The sequence below is a fragment of the Anser brachyrhynchus genome (assembly GCF_964034855.1).
Source record: "Anser brachyrhynchus genome assembly, chromosome: 7".
Taxonomy (NCBI): domain Eukaryota; kingdom Metazoa; phylum Chordata; class Aves; order Anseriformes; family Anatidae; genus Anser; species Anser brachyrhynchus.
In genome coordinates this window covers 8,992,469-9,013,030 of record NC_137701.1, presented here as the reverse complement: position 1 = coordinate 9,013,030, position 20,562 = coordinate 8,992,469, and the positions used below count along the sequence as shown (strand labels likewise).

Genomic DNA, 20,562 nt, shown 5'->3' with positions numbered 1-20,562 from the left:
ATTACCTTCTTTGGCTGTAATTAGAAATCCTGTGGAATTAACAACCATTAAATGCATTGAGATTTCAGCCTTGGGAATTTGCCCAGAGGCACACAGCTTATAGGCCTTCACAAAGCTTGGCTTCCCTCGAGTTGTCTCCCCCTCCTCTGCTCCATCCAAGCCTTTGTACAAAGGAACCATCTTTTCCCTTTCACTAATTAATTACTCTTGCCAACCAACAGATGTTTTGTAGCCTTTGAAGACCAGGTATGTAACTTCTGCAGCCTTACACTGACTTCATGTGCAATTTGAGCAAGAAGCTTGAGAGAAAGAAAAGCTATTCAAGCCAAAGAGGGAGTTATAATATCTCAGAAGAATATATCCCCCACCCCAAATTTGATTAAATGAATATCTCTGTCCCTTTACCAACATTTATGTGGTTCTGGGCCATAGCATTCAGCGGACCAAGAGATAAATTATCATTCAGGATATCTCCTCTGCTAATTTATTAATTTACAAATTGTGTCTGTGATGCATTGACCTTAAAAGGCAACGAGAAGAAAAGCCGCAAAGCTACACATGGGCAGTGCAGGGTGCAGAGTCAGGCTGTAACACCACGGAGCCGAGCCCTGAAGGTAGGAGAACAGCTTCTTTATTCAGCCCTCAGCTCCTCTCTGCTCAGCGCATCGTCTGTGCTGGGAAGCTCTTCGGCAAAAAATTGCTGAGACTTGTTCTTAATGCTAAGGATAGCAGTTGTAACGACAGAATTGGTGGGTCTGGGCACTTACTCTTCCCTCCTGTTGTCTACATTATTAAAAATGATCTCATTGAAATAGATATCATTAATCAGTGCCAGACGCAGTTTAGCTAGAATGGAGACAAGGACAAACTGTGCACTTCCGCTGCCTGCAGATAGAAACTGTTTGGGCTAGTTTAACTGCAGAGTGGGAAAGTGCTGGAGGCAAACCCATCCTTTTTCCAGGAAGAAAGTGCTGTTCTGCTATCAAATATGACAATGAAAGCAACCCTCGGTACTGCCAAGGTTGCATAGGCACAGAGCGGAAAGAAATGAGAAAAGGGACTGTCCGCCATGCCACAAGCCGCTGCTGTGAGCAGAGGATGTCCTCTGCTAATGCAGGCACAGATCTCACTGCGGTTTTACTTCCACGTCGCTCTGGGCCACGGGGTCACTTGTGATCTACTGCATCGTAATGGAGAGCAGGTCGGGTTCGGCGCAGTTCATCTGCTGCGAAGAGAAAAAGATGTGTGCTGGGAATGGCTTCAGCCACATAGGTTGCAGTCACAGTACTGATGGAAGGAAAGAAAGAAGAGGACAGTTTCATCGTGGCTTTTAGGAAGCTGGATAGGTAGGACGAGGTGTTCATAAAAAGGACTGGTGGGAGGTGAGAAGGGCCCTTGTTTAAGAGCAGGCAGAAGAACTGGAGAACACTCCAGCAGAGAGACGGTAGTCTTAAGAAAGTGAATGAACTAACCCTGAGCTATCCCTTATACTGACAACCTTGTCACCTGTTGCTCTATCTCCTGCTAACCAGAGGGTTATATAGGCATGAATAACATGCTTATTTGCCTCCCCTAAGCATCTAGATTATGGTTAATAGTTTAAGGAAAACTAACCTGAATTCTGTATTTTTTTTCCCCTGTAACAGACACAGTTTAGTTGTTGCCACTGTTTCACTATCAGATTTCAACAGGTACACAGAACATGAGTGTAACTGAGGTCAGAAGGGCTGTGGCTAAATGTGGCAATCCCAGAACACGTGTGAGTTTTGGGGCTGGAGAAGAGTTAGCAGGAACACGTCAGCTGCATGCCCACAGGGTCGGTGGCTCAGCAGCATGGATGACAAGCCCTGACGGCCTGTCAGATTCGAAACCTAGATTTAGCATGTGTGCAAAAGCAAGAAGCAGGGCTGACAGTGACCTGTTAGCAATTACAGAAGCAAAAGAGGAGAGGGACAAAAAAGAGTGAGTTGGGATACTCGAGGCTCAGACCTTATCAAACTCATTAACTTACAAAGAAGGCTTTCCTGATTGCTGTAATTAACGTTCATGTTCCTCAGCTTACAGACTTTCTTTCAGCTACCTGCCTGTCCCCAGCCACAGCAGTGCGAGGGTGAATGCAATCCAAGGTCCTTAGGGCTCATAGGAGCCATGCAAGAGTCACTTGGCAGCCCTGTGTGCAGGAGGAGGATTGTCAGCATGTCATTTGCACAGCTTCAGCATGGGGAAGCCAGGGAAAGGCACAGGCACTTCCCACCTCAGACAGATTTCAATTAAAATTCCTCTTCGAAGAGTCGATGTTGTATCTCAGGAGAGGTTAAGAACGTGGCATAGAAATGTGAGGGCATACTTGAACAGATCCCATATAGAAATTTTAAGCTCAGTGGACACAGGCTCCTCTTCCGAGCCCAGAAAAAAGATTAGTTAGGTTATGCAATTGCTGTAGCTGGCATCAAACTAGCTGCATGCCAATTACCAGCCCCTATGCAAATGCTTGTACTGAAACGCAGGATGCAGCTGGACCCGGGTCTGGGCACTCTTCCAGGATTATTCCAAGCCACATTATGACAGTTTTGAAAGAGAAGGGCTCTATGGAGCCAGTAATTTTTTACAGCCTTTCAGAAAATGGCGGAAATTACCACTACATCCAGATCTTAACTTTTTTTTTTTTTGAAGGGAGAAGGAATTTCTGCATGTTGATGCCAATCAGGATGTACTTGAGGCACTAACACTCCAAGATAGAAGGCCATCAGTCTGTTTGCCAAGCGTGCAGCCTGAGTGCCAGATGTGCTTGGGATAGAAAGCAGGCTTCTTGAATTTGTCAGTGGTTGGATGAAAAGAATTAAAAAATATACCACCAAATAACGCCGGAGTTGAAGCTTCTGGGGATGCTTCAGGGAAACCCTGCTGTGTTCAGATGCCCCTGGCCCTGATGAAGTTTCTGTTCATGCTGCTGCTCAGCTTCCCCATGAAAAGCACGCTTGGAAAGGGTGCAGCAGTGGCATACAAACTGTCATGCAACATTTACTCACAAGATGCCTCCTATAAAGAGCTGATGCCAGGAGAACAGGGACGCGGTAGTCTCACAGTTACACATCTCTGCAGATGGAAAAGATAAATTGAGAGCTGCCACCAGCAGACATGAAACATTTCAGGTTTGATCAAAATATTATACACCAAATGTCCTGACAAGGAGAGGCATTTAAAATGCTTGTGTCTGTCTTGGCAACACAGAATCGAATCAATCAAAGTACATATCCTTATCCTGGGTGGAGAAATGATATGAACATCCTATGCATAGAGAAATTTGGAAAAAGTTTAGGGAAAAGAATTAAAGTAAGTGCTGAGTGCTGTTTCTCAAATTTGGTTCACATAGTTGGTATGAAATGAAAGGTAATGCTCTGAGCAGTAGCTATCACTTTTTCTGTCCTGAAATAGGACATTCTCCATCACTGCCCCACATTTCTTCGGGCTCCCTTCATCACTGGCAGCCTGCCCTTGAGAAAGGGGAAGGGAGGAGGTGGGATGAGCCCCAGCTGGAGCAGTGGGGCAGTAAGGTTTTGGTCCCAGTATCAGACACCATGGCTCTGAATCAGTGAAACACTGGTCGTAGGTGAAGAAGGATGGTTGGAGGATCGGTTTGCAGTCTTACCCCCAAGAAGTCTTGACTGGTGGTTCTGTAGAGTTTATGGGTAAATCTCTGGCTGCTGGAGAAACCCTGCATGCCCATGGAAACCCTTCTGGGAGCCACTCCTGAGTCTTGTAGGGTTGTTGAATAATGTACTGCCCCTCAGGAGCAGAAAGCATACATCTGCAGAAATGCTTCAATTGCAGCACAAGCTGTGGGTAAGTGGTGAGGAGAGAACTGTGGAACCAACACAGTGAGGCGGGACGGGTGGCTTGGCCGTGGATTGTCACTGCACTGTCACAGAGGCTGATCAGAGTGACAGGAGAGAGCTGATGCAGCTGTACAGCCTCTGGGCACAGGTTGCATTTCTAGAGGGCAGAAGAAGCAACACTGGGTTCTGCTCAGGCTTTGCTGAATGGATTTGGAGGGTGCCTGACACAAAGCAGAGGCTGCATCATGAAAGGCTGAAAGGCAAGCCTTGATACAGCTGCTTTGGGCCATTACAGTAGATTATGTCCCACCCGAGGCTCCCTGTTAAAGCTGATCAGGCAGCAGAAATTAATTCCAGTACTGGGATATCCAGCAGAGCCTCCTGGCTTTCTGGAGCACACTGAGGCAGCTGGGACACCAGGGAGGCTGGTATTTGCCCTGGTGGTGCAGCCAGCACTCGGTACATCATCCACACTTCTGCACCTTCTGCTGGCTTTCTGCTGAAGATTAAGAGTGGGGAGGAAGGGAGATTTATTTAGGATTCTGCAGGTTTTAGTACCTTTTGAATCATCACCTGCCCACGGCTGTTTCCTTGCTGAAATCCATGCTCCAAGGTATGGCTTTCTGAACAACCAGAAGGCAAGAGCTACCGAACGGTGGCACGTTATCAGGCTTTATAGGCACATAGCAGTACACTGCAGGACTTACTACCTCTTCTTGAGCACACAGTCACTGCTAATCGGGACACAGCTCACCCCATCAGGGAGTGCTCTGTCACCTGCGTGTCCAGCTATGGCTCCTGCAAGCGAAACGGCTGCTCACTGCTGACTGCTGGGTGTAGCTGCTCTCGCTGAGCGCAGGAGTGTGTCTTCTGGGGTGAGCCAGCAGTGTGCCATGCCCTCCAGAGACAGTCATTTGAAACTCATCAGTAATTCAGTGACTTAGGTGAAGATATTTTTCTTTTTCTTGCTAACAAATCTAAAAATCAAAGGGCAGCACTTCTTTCGTAATGAAAACTAAAATGCGTCTAGGTCCAGATGTCCCCTCTGCATGAAATGGGATAGGTGACGCTGGCATAGGTTCTGTATTTCAAATACTGTAGCACTTGTTTATACACACATGTGGCATGCTTTTAAATACACGGTTTACTCTGGATGGGTGTTTTGCATCATCATGTGCTTTTTCATCAGTAGATTTGCTTGTGGAACAGTGTAAGGATGGTGGTAGTAGATGGCTAATAATTGTGGAATGACAAAATAATGAGGGTTGGAAGGGATATCTGGAAATCATCCATTTCACCCTTCTGCTCAGAGCAGGACTGACATCAGACAAGGATCAAATGGCTCAGTGTCTTCTTTAATCAAGTGCCAAAAATCTCCACAGACGGAGACAGCACCACTTTCCTGGTCACTCTGCTCCTGTGCCTAACCGGTCTTGCAGTGAAGAACTTTTTATTTTGATGTCTGGTTAGTGTTTCCTGTGTTGCAGCTTGTGCCCAGTGCCTCTTGTCCTTTCACTTAGCACTTCTGGGACAAGTCTGGCTCAGTTTTCCCCTGTAGCCCTCTGGTATGTAGAGGCAGTCTGCAGGCAGGTGTTCCCGCCTCCACAGTTGCCTTCTTCCGGCCAGATAAGGTCAGGTCCATTCACGTCTCTCCATACAACAAGTCCTCCAGCCCCTAAACACCATAGTGGCCCTTCCCTGGGCTCTCTCCAGTTTGGCAGCAGCTGTGTAGTATTGGGGTACCGCTAAATGGCCCCAGTGCTTGAGATGAACCTTTGTGAACACCCAGCAGAGGGGCATAACAAGCTCCCTCTCCTGCTAATGCACCCACTGCATGGTTACCCTTCATGCATGGGTGCATTGCTGATATGTCCACCACAAAGGCTGCCAGGCCCTTTTCTGCCTCTCTCCCTGATTTGGTGACACCACAAGAAGTCATGTGAATTGTTACAATGGTATGTTTTATACTGTAAATCTGTTCTCCCCCAAAATTATACTAAGAAAACAGTAAATCAAGCACTTGGCTGCTAACCCCACAACTAGGATTTGACTGGACAGAAAAGTGATGCAGTTATCATCTCCTGAAAATTAATATCCTTGTAACAGAGTCAATGTGCTACATTAAAGCTGCTCACCTGCAAAGTCAACAGGGTCAAACAGCTTTCAGAAGTGAGTGATGGGAACAGAACCAAACAAGTGAGGTGGGTAACATCATAAACAGCTCCCGCTGCTTCTGCAGATAACATCTGCAAAGGAAACGCCAGAGCTAAGGCTGATCATACAACTTTATGCCTACCCTCTTGTGAGTTAGCATCAAGGGTACTGTGGTACTCAGGGCAGGTAAGTGCTTAAGGAAAGTTGCGTTGGTTGGAGTCAGTACATCCTTTTATTCTCCATTATCAAAGCCAAGAAATGATTACAGGAGCAGGATAACTCCTCCAGAATGAAGGGGAAGGAGATGATTTAAATTTAAACTTGGGTTTAAATACTTTGAGGAATTGAGATCAAAGTAGGCAGAAGCGGCAGTGATCATTGTGAAATGTATTTAATTCAGTGGCCACTAGTACAAGTCAGTCTAGCTGGATTATGGAGACATACCCTTTCTTTTAGCACAAGACAAGTGTGCTTAGTAAAGCAAATTATACCTAAGAACAAGACTTTCACTTTTTATGAAAAAAAGGACATCTTAAATTGAGTTTATATCCAACTGTTTTCTTCCCTTTTGGATAGATGAGGGTTTTTTGAGTGACTTGTTTCATTAAGCTGTTTCTACCATCCTCCATGGGTGCCTTTCTCCATGCACTGAAGCTCTTGGGGTCATGTGGCTGTGTTTTATGTGCTCAGCGGTCTCAGTAGCTGCTTAGGGCACAAGGTAAGATGCAACCCATCACCCTGACACTGAGCCATACGCTGACTTGCGGTTCCCTAAGAGTAGGCATGGGATGTGTATTGTAAATCTGGAATAATCTGCACTGTTGTTTCCTTTTAGGAATTAACCAGTTATGTGCTATGATGCCTTAAAATTTGTAAGTCTGTGAGAAAGAAGAACTTGGGGCATGCACCAAGTCAGGAATAATCTGAGCGGATACAAATGTCTTCTTTGAGTTGGTTTAATATGGCTGAACCTGTTAATGAAAGAAACTTGCTTTGGGGAGATTGCTAAAGAAGAGTTAGCCAGACCTGTTGTCCTTTAATGTAGTAGCTAAATGACTCACAAGGACTACATGAATCCATAGTCACACACTTTTGCAGTGAAATGGTGAAAAGGTACCCCATCAACCTCAATGAAAAGTAATAAGATTACTCCATTCTTATTTCTGTAGCAAAAAGGTAGGTAGATTTTGAAGATTTATGCTCAGATGCTACAATCCAGTGTTCTTAGTTATTGAGCACTTAGAAGTACAGACCCGCAGCCCGCACATAACACCGAATGCTTTTGACAGAAATAAAGAGTATTTTGCTGTTACCATCAAGCCTTGAAACTGACTTCCAGCTAATGACCCAAATAATCTTTGCTTGAAATTGTATAATTGAGATCGAAGGCTGTCTGGGGCTTCTAGCTGGTACACAGATTCTACATCCATGAGCTTTTGAGTATGGTCATTGAGCTGAAATGAAGAAGGTTAAAACTCTCATTTTCATTATCAAGCTCCCCCCGTCTCCCAATACAAATGTGACATTTCAATTTTACACAGTCCAACTCTTCTTAAATCATCTGTATAAAAACTTCAGATCTTGATTGATGATGGATGAGCTATTGTCTGCTAAAGCACCCAGTTCTCATTACCCTTTAAGACATAGCTTATTAATGATAGACCTGAAGTGCCTTCCCAGTGGGTCATCAGCGCAATCTACTGTGCTAAGAGATCAAAAGACTTGGTTTGGCATGAAATTTCCGGGCCAAAGCCATTTTTAGGTAATGCATTGAGCATCTAGAGAGAAATTTGACAGTGTTTTGAGAGTGGTACAGTATCTGACAAGAAATCCCTGTCATCTGGCTGATGATGGGGAAGCACTGTCAGCATGCAACGATGTCTCGGCTCTAACAGAGGCTGACCTTGGAAATTCAGTTATCATCAATATGCGTTATATTATAGGTATGTGCAGGGTACACCTGTGTACGGTGTAGTGTAACAGACAGCTGTTTTGTTAGCAGACAATCACCGTGGAAAGTGTAAGGTATCTTCTGTTTTGCTTTTGAGGTGGTTATAGTGGATGTTCGTAACAGTTCTCCTAATCAGCTCCTTCCCCTTTCTCTGCCCACCTTGGAGCTAGTTCTTTTCCCTCTCACTGTGCCTTCTTCCAGTTCATCGTGGCTGCTGGCTTCATACCCCTGGAGAGGAGCTTTTAATTTGTAACCTTCAGCCGCAGTAGCAATTTTATGAACAATTTTAGAACCAGATTATATTGTGAAATAATTGCCAACAGCCCCCATGTCAGATCAACGTGCAAGTTATTTGCACTTAAGGATACACTGCAGAATGTGAACATGTTTTGCCAATATAATCCATGTTAGAAGTTAGATAACAGACCCTGAGGGATTACACTGTACCGAAGAAAAAAGAAGCTGAAGAAAATGCCCTTTTGACAAATGGATGAATAAAAGTTTTCTCCATCTCTGGTCTAAACAGACAACGCACATGCAGAGCTACTGTCCTTTTGCCTTATTTACAATGATCTCAAGCTTCTGGTGGCTGATAACCCCCGTTTCACTGACCCCACCCAAACCCTTCATCTCATTGCAACAAACGCTATGGACTTTGCCCCTTTTTGAACTTAGCAGGCTAAGTATAAGTTGTACATGGTGTATCTCTCCATGTTGCATGGCACTTTATGGGAAATGTAAGATACTCGTGTTTGATGGCTGCCAGAGACCTGTATGTATCACTGCTCTGGTGTTAGTATTTTAGGTATTGTATGGTAGGCTACTAGAGTTATGTGGTAATAGTTCTGCTTCATCACTTGGCTAATGGAAGCAAGGAAATAGCAGATAAAATAGTTAATGCATTTCTGATTCAAGTCTCTGGATAAATGACCATTTAATAGAATTTTAATAATATGCAGATGTAAGTTCCCCAGAATCATTTGGCAGCTCTCCACACAATAAGCAAAATAATGGCACAAGTCAGTGGCGAGTGCATTTGCTGCTTTATTTTCACATAACTTGGGTGACAGAATTATACTGCTTTTAAGCCAGGGAAGTAGCTCTAATAAGGAAGATGATAAGATTTTGCATTCACTTCAGAATCAAATGGCAAAAGACCTTGGAGCTACTCCTTTGCTCAGAGCACCAGCTGCAGCTTCAGTGCCAAAATGGGAGGTGGTGAGACTCAAGTGTGGCTATCAGGAGCTTAAAAGGAAGGCTTCCAGAATCGTCTGCCACCTCTAGGAGCTCCTTTCCCAATGAAAGCCAGTAGGACCCGTGCTTCAAAATCCCCCTATATAACTCTATGTCCTCAAGTAGTGTGGAAGCCCTAAGGTAACGTTTGCAGGAAGCAGGTGGTATTTGAGGCAGCGGTTGCTAGAGCTGAGTGCTCTGCCTGCTGTCCATCCCAGGCAGCGGTGGTGGACTTAGATTAGCAGTTCTCCAATGTCACAAAAAATGTGTTAGAAGACAAAAATAGTCTCCCTAGAATTATATTTAAGGTATATGTCGCTGCAAACGGTCCTTTTTTTGTCCTTCTTGGCAGGAACTGGCTTCTTTCTTCGCAGGAGAAATCAGAAAATCCACTGGTAGACTTGTTCTGGTTCCTCCTGCAGCCTCTGAAGGCAGGAAGGCTCCTCTGCTGTTGCACGAGAAGAAGGAAGTGCTCTTCTGCTGGCTTCATTCCCTAGCGCAGCTGCGTAGTCAGAGATCCCTGCCTTTCTCCTCCTGTTTATTGTTTAACTTTATCTCTCACTTGCAGTGCTGTAAATTAAAAGGAGATGATGACTTTATGATGATGAGTTCATTATACAGTAACTCTATTGTATATTGATTACATTTGTGCTTCATTTGCTTAACATGTAATGGGGTTTATTAGGTATTTCCAGGCATTGTTCTTGCTAAGAGAGGGCAGAGAAGTGCAAAATGCATTTGAGTTTGTTAATTCAGTGTAGCCAATACATCTGTGCTGATTTACACATGCCGAGGACTCTGCATAAAGGAAAGTGGAATAGCAAGCGGGGAAGGAAGGCAGAAGGAGACTGGATTTGGATCCAACAGAATGGGAAGAGTTGAGCAAAAGCACCTTAAGGATTGTACTAAACTTTGAGTTTCTGGTTATTTAATAAGTCTGTAAGAGCCCAGGTTTCTCAGAACGTCACCACGTGAATAGACCTGTAAACTTTAATCCCGTCACCTGTAAAAAATGGTACTGTTTGGGAAAAATACATCACATCAGGTTTTGTGGCTCAAACGACAGGTACAATGTTTCTTATTCAGTGATGAGGGAAGTCAGAGCATTTCCCATGTTTGCTCCTAGTAAACCACAGGGAAAGCTTTCGGTAAAGAGGGGCCAGGGGCCAGTTTCTGGTCACTTTTATGCTGAAAAACATATTTCTCCACAAACTGAAACTATTAGAATTATTTTTAGAGTGAGATGGTGCCTGATATACAAGAATACATCAAAGTTCCTTGGAGAAAAGAGAAAATTTGATAGGTATTGTCATGAGTGAATGCTCTAAAAAGCAGAAATTATGCCAGCGGCAGGTGTTCAGATGTACCAATTGATAGTGACACTATTTGGAATCATGTGCAAGTGGTTAAGAAGCTCTGAATGTAGATTTTTCAGTTTTTCATGGCTTGTTAGATGTTATTTTTAATCAAAATCTGGGCCATCATGGATTAGCTAATCCTGTGTAGCTGGGACGACACAGAGAAATCATCACTAATCATGTTTTCAAGTGTGCTTCTGAGTCCCACTTTTTCCCCTGAGCAGAATTGCGAACAGATGCTGTATGGGTTTGTGGTTTTTTTCTTCAGGGATCATAAGAATATCATACAGACAGATCATTGCTATATCTCTAATGTGGACTCTCTCCTGTACGAGATTATTATTACAGGTTTTGGTTTTAAGCCCCTTTTCAATGAAAAGCCAAGCTTTTAAACCAGAGATTTCTAAGAAATAGGTATTAATACTGTGAACTGATTAATATGGTGGAAAGATGTATTTACAGATGATCCTTTATTTAATAATTCTTTTCTTAGGGGCTACCTCCTCCACATGCCATGGCCTGTAAACTCAAATGTTAAAAGAAAAACACAGTAATTCCTTCCTTGTTGGTCAATGTTGGTATTCGGTATTACCTCTACAGCTTTTAAAGGTTTTTGTGGGAGGTGAGGACTATCAGACAACCTAGTCATTGCCACGGTAGTCGAGATTCACTCTTAATGTCTCTGTAAGAAGTGTGACACTCCTGGCTGTATAGCACCACTTAATGTCATTGCAAAGTGCCATTAGTAGCTAACCTTCAACATTTCTTAGCTGAGGCTGGAATCTCTGACACTAAGCGGTGCGTGATGTTTTAGCTGCATTGCTCCTGTTAACCTCAATGAAAGACACAAGGATTATCCTCTGCTTTGGAAATACAAGAGTCAGGTTAAAAAGAGGAATGCTGAATATGAGCAAGAGTGTAGAGGGTGAAAAAAGAGTTACTGCTCCAAAGGAGACCCCAGTGCTACATCTAACAGCCATAAGATCATTTTTATGTTGAGATTTGACAAATCAAGCCTTCGAGGTAGGGCAACAAGCTATTTTTTAAAAATCAACTGATATAAACACAATAAACATGATCTAGGAAAAAAAAAAAGGAAAACCCACATTGAAATAGAGAAATGATCACTAATACCTTTCCATACTTATCAAATTTTTAAATTTCCTTCAGAGAACCCCCCCCCCCTCCAATTTGTGATGGCCTATCATGGGAACTTCTATCTGCTCAGAAACCATCTCCCTCAGGTGCAAAGCTCCCAGCAAGATGTTTCAGTGGGGGTTTGGGATCACAGTATTTGGGAAGAGGGAACTTAAAAAATACAGTTTTCTCTGGAAAACAGGCATTTCATGTTTAAATTTGAGTCACTTTTGCAGTTTTGAAACTACTTATGGTCAGTCTTGAAATTCAGATAGTAGATTCATGGCTGAAGAGGCAGGAAATTGAAATGCCTGTGTTTTGTGACGAAGGAATGTAGATGCTGTAACATTAAAAAAGTTAGGATGCGAGTTTGGGTCCTGCTTTGGCTGTGATTGTCGCCCTGACTCGCTCTGTCGCTATAACCTGCATAGGTAGATGGCTGGGATTAACAGAAGAACATGGTCTCTGTATTGACTTTTCAAATAGGATTTATGACTAAAAGTTTGATGAGAAGGGAGTCCTACAAAATTGGAAAGGTTGATAGTGATTCATTGATAGAAAAAATGTGTGAGCCAGCGCAGAAGAGAGTGGACTGCAGAGCTGACCAGCAGGGCAGTGTGGTCGGGGGGGGTGCTTTTCAAGACATCCTGACAAATGAACCCTCTTTATTTATTTACTCTGGGATCAGAAAATTCATACCCCAGGAGAGCGTATCAGTTTACTATGTGCTTTAAGTATTCATATGTATTAATGCAATGCAGCATAGTATGATTGACTGCTTGTGCTTTTTAAAGTCAGTTAAATCTTGAGAGTTGTTTTACCCACGAATAACAATACCCTTACACACGATTACACTGGAGCAACAAGTAAGCCCAGTAAATCATCTAGCAGTTGTGTGGCTGTCTTCATCAGGTTTCTTCAGTGTATATATAAATGGTTCCTGTTTACAAATACTGTATGTTACTTGCCATCCAGTTTTCAAAGTATTAGCTGAGGTTACTGTAAGAATCTTTGCATTTGAATTTCATGCCCTCTCTCTCCAGTACACACAGTGGCAATAAACCTAATTAGCTGTATGTCTAAAGCTTTATAACTATGTTCTCTTGTTCTTTTGTGCAGAAATACTGAATGGAGGGGTGTATGTTGGCCAGAACAAATTTCTTTGCTTCGCAGACACCATTCATTGGCAGGATATTGTGCGTAACCCCTGGGCCTCCAACTTCACTTTGGTTCCAACGAATGGCAGCTCGGGATGTAAGTATCAGTTTAATTCTTTGTCTTGTCATCAGCACAGCATGACACGGTATAAATATGACCACAAGTTTTTCCCTGATACTCTGTTATGCAGAATTGTATTTGTAAATTTTCCCCTCCTACTGCGTTCTTCAAAGTTTGTGTGCTGCTTATAGGAACACTTAGTCTAATCTTAAAAACACTTTGTAAAGCGTGTTTGTGAACATCATGCATTTTCTGAATTTTCTCTCATCTGCTTTCTCTCTTGTGCAGATTCTTTTTTTTTTCTATTTATTGCTAAAGCCACTGTGCTACTGTAGAAGCACAGACGTTATTGTTTGTTTTGCATTTGTTCCTGCTGCTCAGTCTGGTCCTTGGGTCACAGTGTTCTGCCTATGGCATCATAATTAGCTGCTGGAGTAACTATGGTACAAGCTCACGGCTATTCTGACTTTAGATAAGAAATGAACCTTAAAGATACAGCTAGCCTGTTACGTTGTGTGTACTGGTAAAGAAACAGAATACTCAGAGGGTGGGGTGGTCTTTACAATTGCAGCCAATATTTCTGGTTTTAGTGTGTTCTCTGTTTTAATACTCTCTTTTTCGAACTTGTAGTATCTATATAATTTCATTAATCTGTTTGGCCTGTTTCCCTAATTCCCTTCCCTGGAGTTACTCACTTCCAGTAGTATTTTGATGATTTTTGGAGCAATAGTGAATTCATTAGTGATACAGCGGTACAAAGTGTTTAGGTTAAATATTCCCTGGTACAGCAAAGTGTATTCAAAATGATTATCATGCCATTAAACAGTACCCTCAGGATGTATTGAGATTGAAGTTCAGGTATAGGCTGGGAAGAAGTTTATATCCGATGTCAGGCACGATACCACAGCAGACATTGTTCTGGGCATTCTGGATAAAGGGACATTCTGGGTTGCTTGCCATATCCTGAGGTGTGTCCCTCAAGGATGTATAAATCGCTGATTGTGCCTCTAGCTGCCACAACAACCAAGAAAGAATTTAAATCCTTCAGCAGTATGTTAGGAATTCAACAAAAAGATAAAAACTCTGGGTAAAGGCCATTGGATGAATCCCCATAATTTGTCAGCAGCAACTGATTTTTAACTGATTTTTAAGTGTTTTATGGTATAATTGTTTTCTGTAAGGACAGCTTGCTTTTGTATGTCTCACCTGCTACCCTCAAATAAAGAGCAGAGCTACTTGAGACACAGCTTCCTGCGGGAGCCTGCCAAACTCCACTTGTCCTGGGTCTGCCAGCTCCGGAGCTGAGGCTCAACTCCTCTGCCTTCTGGCTGGAAACCTGACATAGTTGTAACGCAGCCAGCTATCTTATTTGCATATTAAAAATCTCATCACTGGTGATGATCAGTTCTAAGCAGAACTAATAAAGCCTTTGAAGGTTAAGGAATGCCGGTATGTAGCCTTTTATGAATCATTACTTCAACACGAAAAAGACTTGGTTGTTATTCTGTTTTATTCTGTTATTGGGTTTTCTTTTAACCTTTGCCAGCTCAAGACAAATGCTTTTGCAATACCAAGGTAATAAGCTCTTTTAAAAAAGCAACCAACATCAATACTTTCTTTCTGAGCTAGCAAAAGTTCTGCTGGTAGCTCCAGAGGAATCAGAACAAGGTCAGCGCTGAGTACTTTTGGAATCACAACCAGAAAGTAATAAAGGCAAATGCTAGCTCCCCCAGCAGGATGAAAGAATGTATGTATCTCGGTCCAGTTTTCTGGAGACATTTTTTTTTTTTAATCATTCCTTTTGAGCTGCTTTGAAACACAGGGAGGAACATTTTGTGCTTTGCCACTTGTGTTTGATAATCCTGATAAGCAGCATTATTTCAGACTGAGGGCTGTGTAGTAAGGCAACTTCTTTAAGACGGCTACCCAAATTTTATTTCCCCTATTTGGGATTGAGAAGAGCCCAGTTGGACTGTATTTAATTTAATAAGCATAAGTCTCCTTCTCCAAGACAGTGGATTCTATTTCAATACTATTCACAAGTCCTGTGAAATTTTATTTAATTAGCTAATCCAAACTATTTTTGTCTTCACAACTTACATAGGTGAAAATCTAAACCCTGTTATACTGAAGTCCAAAAATGGGTAAGATGGTTTAACAAAGTTGTTAAGGCTTTGGGAAACAAAGAATTTAGGCACAGGGATCACCATTTAGAAACACCTAAAATTAAATAGCTGTCCATGTGTGTGTGTATTTCTTGTGTGTGTATTAATATATACAAAATATAATAAAGCCTTCAAATAAAATCACTCAAGAATGGTGGAACCTTATTACTACCTGTCAAGAGGTAGGAGAAGGGGAATATGTTACAATGGTAGTTTATGAAACAATAAAGGCAAGTTACTTTTGCTGGTACAGAAAGGATTTAGAGAAATGAACATTGAATTATAACCCTAGAATGGAAATCTCTATAGAGTATCATTAAGTAAGGTACATGCTTTTCAAATTTGGCTCACATGTCACTTTTCAGAATCTGTGAAGCAGTGTGGGTGCTTGCTGGGCCCAGCCTTACTATTTTTCCACTGCTGCAAGTGATGCTCAGTGCATCACAAAGTCTTTGGTACTTTCCTACTTAGACTGTGAGTCATGCTTTTTGGATCCAGCATATATTTTTATTGTTTATTTTACACAAATGTATTAAATTGCCTGAAGTCTCAGGTGCCTCTATCAAATGCAAATCTTGACTAAGTCCACTGGAATTTAGTAAGCACATGTTGTTTGGTGTTACTGAGAATACAATAAGTGCAAAAGATGTCAGGGAAGGCCCTCTGGGACATTCCCTGTCCGAGTATCTTGAAAAGAATGAGTGTTTTTTTACTGCTTTTCTGAAAACCTTCACAGGAAAGGGAAGAGGTCTGTCAGAGGGGCTTCATCCATCTGTGAATATAAACCAGCCAGATCTTGCATGTCAAGCTCAACAAAATCAGTACTAGTAGTCATTTAGGAAAGTCTGTGTAAACATGTGCTGGCGTAAGACCCGGGTAGATGGATCAACCTACGTGTCATGTTTAGCCCTGTCTGCTATGAATAGAGGAATAGCATTTGCCCCAGAAATTGTTAGGGCTATTTCACAGTGACCACCTCCGTAGGCCTCCCTGGCAGAGAATATTGTAGGGACAAAAGGATGCTAACTGGCATGAGCGTCAGAGTCAGATGCTTAATACTTTGGGCAGGTCCTAAAAACATGATTTAGTATTGGAGCATTGTTAGTTTTGCTTCCAGCCAAGAGTAACAGACATGAAATCTCCCCTAAGGTCCTCCAGAACAAGGGCTCACCTTCAGAGAGGAACCTGGCAGCACCTGCTGGGTTTTCGACTTTGCCAGACCAGACGCCAGTCCTACCAGGAGCACTGGTGCACCAGCCTGCATGTGCCTGGCCTCAGCTGTGCTCTTCCTGCCTCATCCCTGCTGCGGTAGCCGGTGCTGCAAGCTGCCTGCCGGTGCTCTCTTCCCCAGCCAAACGAACAGCTGATAATGGTCCCACTTCAGGGATAATTTCACTTGCAGCCCTCCCTGCTGCTCCACAGCAATCAGCAGAGGAGGAAGACAAAAGGGTGGAGAGGAATGAAAATGCTTTGAAATAAAATCATTCCTCTGTCTCTGTGCTTGTTTCATACCTTGGATCTGCCAGCTCTCTGGCACTCCCCTTCATTTAGATCAATGCTAGGCAGAAGAGGATATGGCCAGTGAACTCCAGGGATACAGATTCTTCCAATTCCCTTCTTTCATTGTCACATCAGTGTTAAGAAGCCTGTTGAAAACGCCTTAGTGTCTTAACCACGATAGTAGGAGTGCTGTAGACATCTGAATCCTAAATGCTGCTTGACCTTTTTCTTGTTCTTTAACCTAAAATGCGTTCTACACGTTGCTCCATGTTTTGATCAAATGCATGCAGAAAGGCTCATGTTAGACGCCCTGGAATTTACACGGTCTTACTGTTAAGATGAGTAGAGCCGATGGCTGCAGGTGTAAAGCTCAGTGTGTACTGCTGCAGTGTCACAAACAAATGTTGTACCAGGGACCATGTGTACTTCAGCTCTCTGAGGACAGGTTCCTCTGTGCCTGGCATTTTGACTCATGTGCTGAGATATTACGAGTATTTACTGTTTGCAGAGCCTTTCCAGACTGGTATCTTGCAGATGAAGCTTTTACAGTTAATTGTAATTGAAAATAGCCTTCACTTCCATTTACTGAAAACAGTGTTTTCAACCTGAGGTTTCTAAGCTAGGCACACGTGGCACTGGGAATCTCAAAAATGCTTAACTGTCCAAGGAACAAAGTTTTCCTGTTAGGTCTATGTTACTTGGTTTGTTTCTTCAGTGCAGAAAATCTGTCTTCTCTCCTTCCAAAACTAAGCCATGTATTCAGGCATTAGCCAAGCATGCTGAAGCCACACTTCCAATACCACATTCCGCTGTTACCAAATCCAGATGTTGGATTTGGTCCTGTAATTAAAGACGTAGGGATCTGCCCTTCGGAGCTGGAAACCCAAGGTGCAGCTCCCCACAATGGTGCAAGAAATAAAGCAGGGAATAAGGAGTAAACTTCTTGCCTGAAATGACTTGACATTGGTAGAACTCCTCCTCTCTGATCAGCCTGAGACTAAGTGCAGCACACCTGAAAACTCAGCTGCTTTGATCCGTGTCCTCAGCGTCCTCACTGACCTCCTTGGTTTAGTCGGAGCAGGAAGTGCGCTAGAACCCCATTGCTCCAGCTGAGCTCCTTTGCAGGTTTTGACAAGGACTGTAGTATTAAATCAGAATTTTCAGCACAGCTTTACATGGAGTTCTTGTTTCACAGAAAAGCCCAGAGGGTTTGAATTATGAAGTTGAGGTCACTGGGTGTAGCTAATAGCATAGATTGAAATAAATCAACAATGTATTTAAAAATACTGAAATCTATGGATGCATATTCATGATGGAGCTGGTAACTGTCTGGGTAATAAAGATTAAAAGATTACCTGCCATTTTCAAGTTTTAAAAAATTGCTGCTTTATAACAAATTATTCAGAAAAACATAGGACAAAAGTTAACTAATGTCCAGCTTCAACCGAACTCTGAAAATTGGGCCCAATTTCAAGTATTGTCCTGAACTGGAGTTTCTGCTCAGATTCTGAAGTGCCCTGAGATCTGCAGAACTTTTTTCAAGCAGAAACTTCAGTCACTTATTATTCATAACATCGTCCTTCTCTGTCACTGCCTTCTATCTAATTCCACCTGATACCATAAAACCACAGCTTCTGAGTTATGCAGTAGTAGTTCTACATTCCTAACATGATGCATGGGAAGAAAAGTCTTAGTCTTCAGCTGTGTACCTGTGATTCAATAAATCCCATGTTGTATTCAACAGATAGACTCCTTTAAAATTTCTCTCCTCTCTTTTACTTATTGATTCATAGATTTCTTAAGGGCAAAAGAAGCCTTGAAACATCACTAGCTCTGATTTCCTTTCTGCAGAGGACCTGGAATGCCATCTGTTTGACTGGCGTTGAGCGCAGTAGCTTTCTGAAGCCCGGCATAACTTCCAGCCTGGCTTTGAGTTGCAGCCCTGACCCCAGGAGGGGATGAAGATCCTAGAGTCCCTGGCTGCACGAGAGTGGGGCTTCGGCCCTATGCATCCTCCTGGCACTGCCCTGAAGCTTTACAGAAGTCATAGCTGTCCCTCAGGAAGTTTATTACTTCCTTACTGTTAAAAGAAATAACACTAGGTGCCTTTATGTCTGATTTGAACACAGTTTTAAATTCCAGATGTTATTGCTTGTTACACCTTCACTACCTCAATGAGCTCTTGAGTACCCGGTGTTTTCTCCCTGCAGTAGCGGCTTGTACGGCGTAATCAGCTCACCTCTTGATCTTTTTTTCATAAGCTAAACAGATAGAGGGTCTTGTGGCTCACACTGTGAGGAATTTCTTTCCAACTCTAGTATAATTTCAGTTGCTCTTCGATGTAAAATATTTTCCAATGTTCTTTCAGAAGGGGGAAAGCAAAGCATACAAAGTGTTTTATTAGTGATTTAACCAATACCTTGTGGAAGTTAAAATTGTATCTTTTGTGTTTGAGCTTCATGTGAGGATCCTGATAGTCTGTTGTGATACCTGTGTGTTTTAGAGACTCCCTATTTTCCAGAAAATGTAGCCTGTACACTTTATTCTGAAATGTGCAGGCTTACAGTTGGCTGTAGGAAAGGCGTTTGGTGTGAGGGACCCCAGCTTACCAGCAGCCAGCCTGGCTGCCTCTGTAATACTGGATGCTCTTCACTGTTATTTGCTGGGCTTTCAGTCTTCCTGTCACCTGTATGTTTTATTGCCTGGGGTTTTCTAATAATTTCTGAACTTTTGTCTGGAATATTAAAAAGCATCAGTCCTGTGCTGGCTGATCCCTGGGGAACCACACCCCAATTGCATTGTAATTGCTCATTTACAGCTACTTTTGGAGAGTCCCCAATTAGCTGGCACTTAAATGCATTTTCACGTGTTTTATTAGTGTTGAAACATAGACAAAAATCTAATTAGATGTTTACCAGTTAGACAGTGCTTTGCATTTTAATTAAAGGAACAGAAAATGGACTAGCCAGTTGCACAGTGGCTTCTGAAGTCAGCTCTATGTTCTCCTGCAGCAGACACCCCAGGCTGCGACTGACCTTACCTGGGTGCATGTGCGTTTGGAAGCAGTACAGCTGTTCGACGTACCTGGCTCTGTACAGGGTGCATTCGGTTGATTTAAATCAGTGCTGGCTCCATAAAATTTTTTTCTTCCTTCCTCTTTTATTCTTTTATATTCTCTTTGTGAGTTGTTTTATTTAGGTTAACCTGTTACGCCATTGGCCCTGATACCGGAGGGTTTGCTGGACCATGTTCTCCTGTGAGTTTCCCACACGCTAGCAAAAAGTGTAATACAGTTTCAAAAGGATACCTTAAAATATTGCAGAAATGGGGACAATTTCGTAAAAACTTAGTTCGGTAAAATTGTCTCTCTATGCCAGCCTACTTTGAGGCCAAAAGTCCCGTACTGTTTTTAAATTGACATAGTAGAAATCAGCTATTTAGTTACTGTACATGCCTTTCAGCATACATTGTGTATTCTTATAAGGTGTTTCAGCAAAATGCATGAGTTAATATTTGCATGGGATTTTGTGTAAGTGTTAAAGCTCTGTTCTCCATCAGGTAATAAAAATCAGTGTTTGGAGTGGCTGGCAAGGGAAGTGGGTGGATTTGTGTCCAGCCGTTCGTTACAGCTGCAGAAGGAGGTCTGCAGGGTAGCCAGCCCCTGGTGTAGTGTTCAGCAGTGGCCTTGTTGGTTACAGGGCACACTAAATCACGTTTGGTATGAGTAGTCTCAACAGTAGAAGAGGATTATTTTTACCTTAGTGGTGTATCTGGAAATTTATACTTGGTTCAAACCATGGGGTAATTAATTCTGAATTAATTATGTGATAGTTATGAAGAACAGGGGTACCTCAGATCCTTGCAATCTCTCCCAAAAATACCACCCTTCCACAAGTTCTCAGGTATGCTGTGGCCGAATTGTGTGACAAGTTAGATGTGTGCACACCAGCTTTTCCAAGTGGACCATTCAGAACGCTCTCGGGCAGGACCAGTCCTCATTTGCTGCCATC

The 20,562-nt window shown here is 42.7% G+C and overlaps 1 protein-coding gene across 13 annotated transcripts in view; it reads left to right on the top strand.

The window, feature by feature from the left end:
- The window catches only part of ERBB4 (erb-b2 receptor tyrosine kinase 4), a 580,719-nt gene that overhangs the window by 365,180 nt on the left and 194,977 nt on the right, over positions 1-20,562 (top strand). For all 13 annotated transcript variants that reach the window (XM_080600555.1, XM_080600553.1, XM_080600542.1 and 10 more), the window contains one exon: positions 12,789-12,923. In XM_080600555.1, coding sequence (XP_080456681.1) covers positions 12,789-12,923 — 135 coding nt within the window. The remainder of the gene's footprint in view (positions 1-12,788; positions 12,924-20,562) is intronic.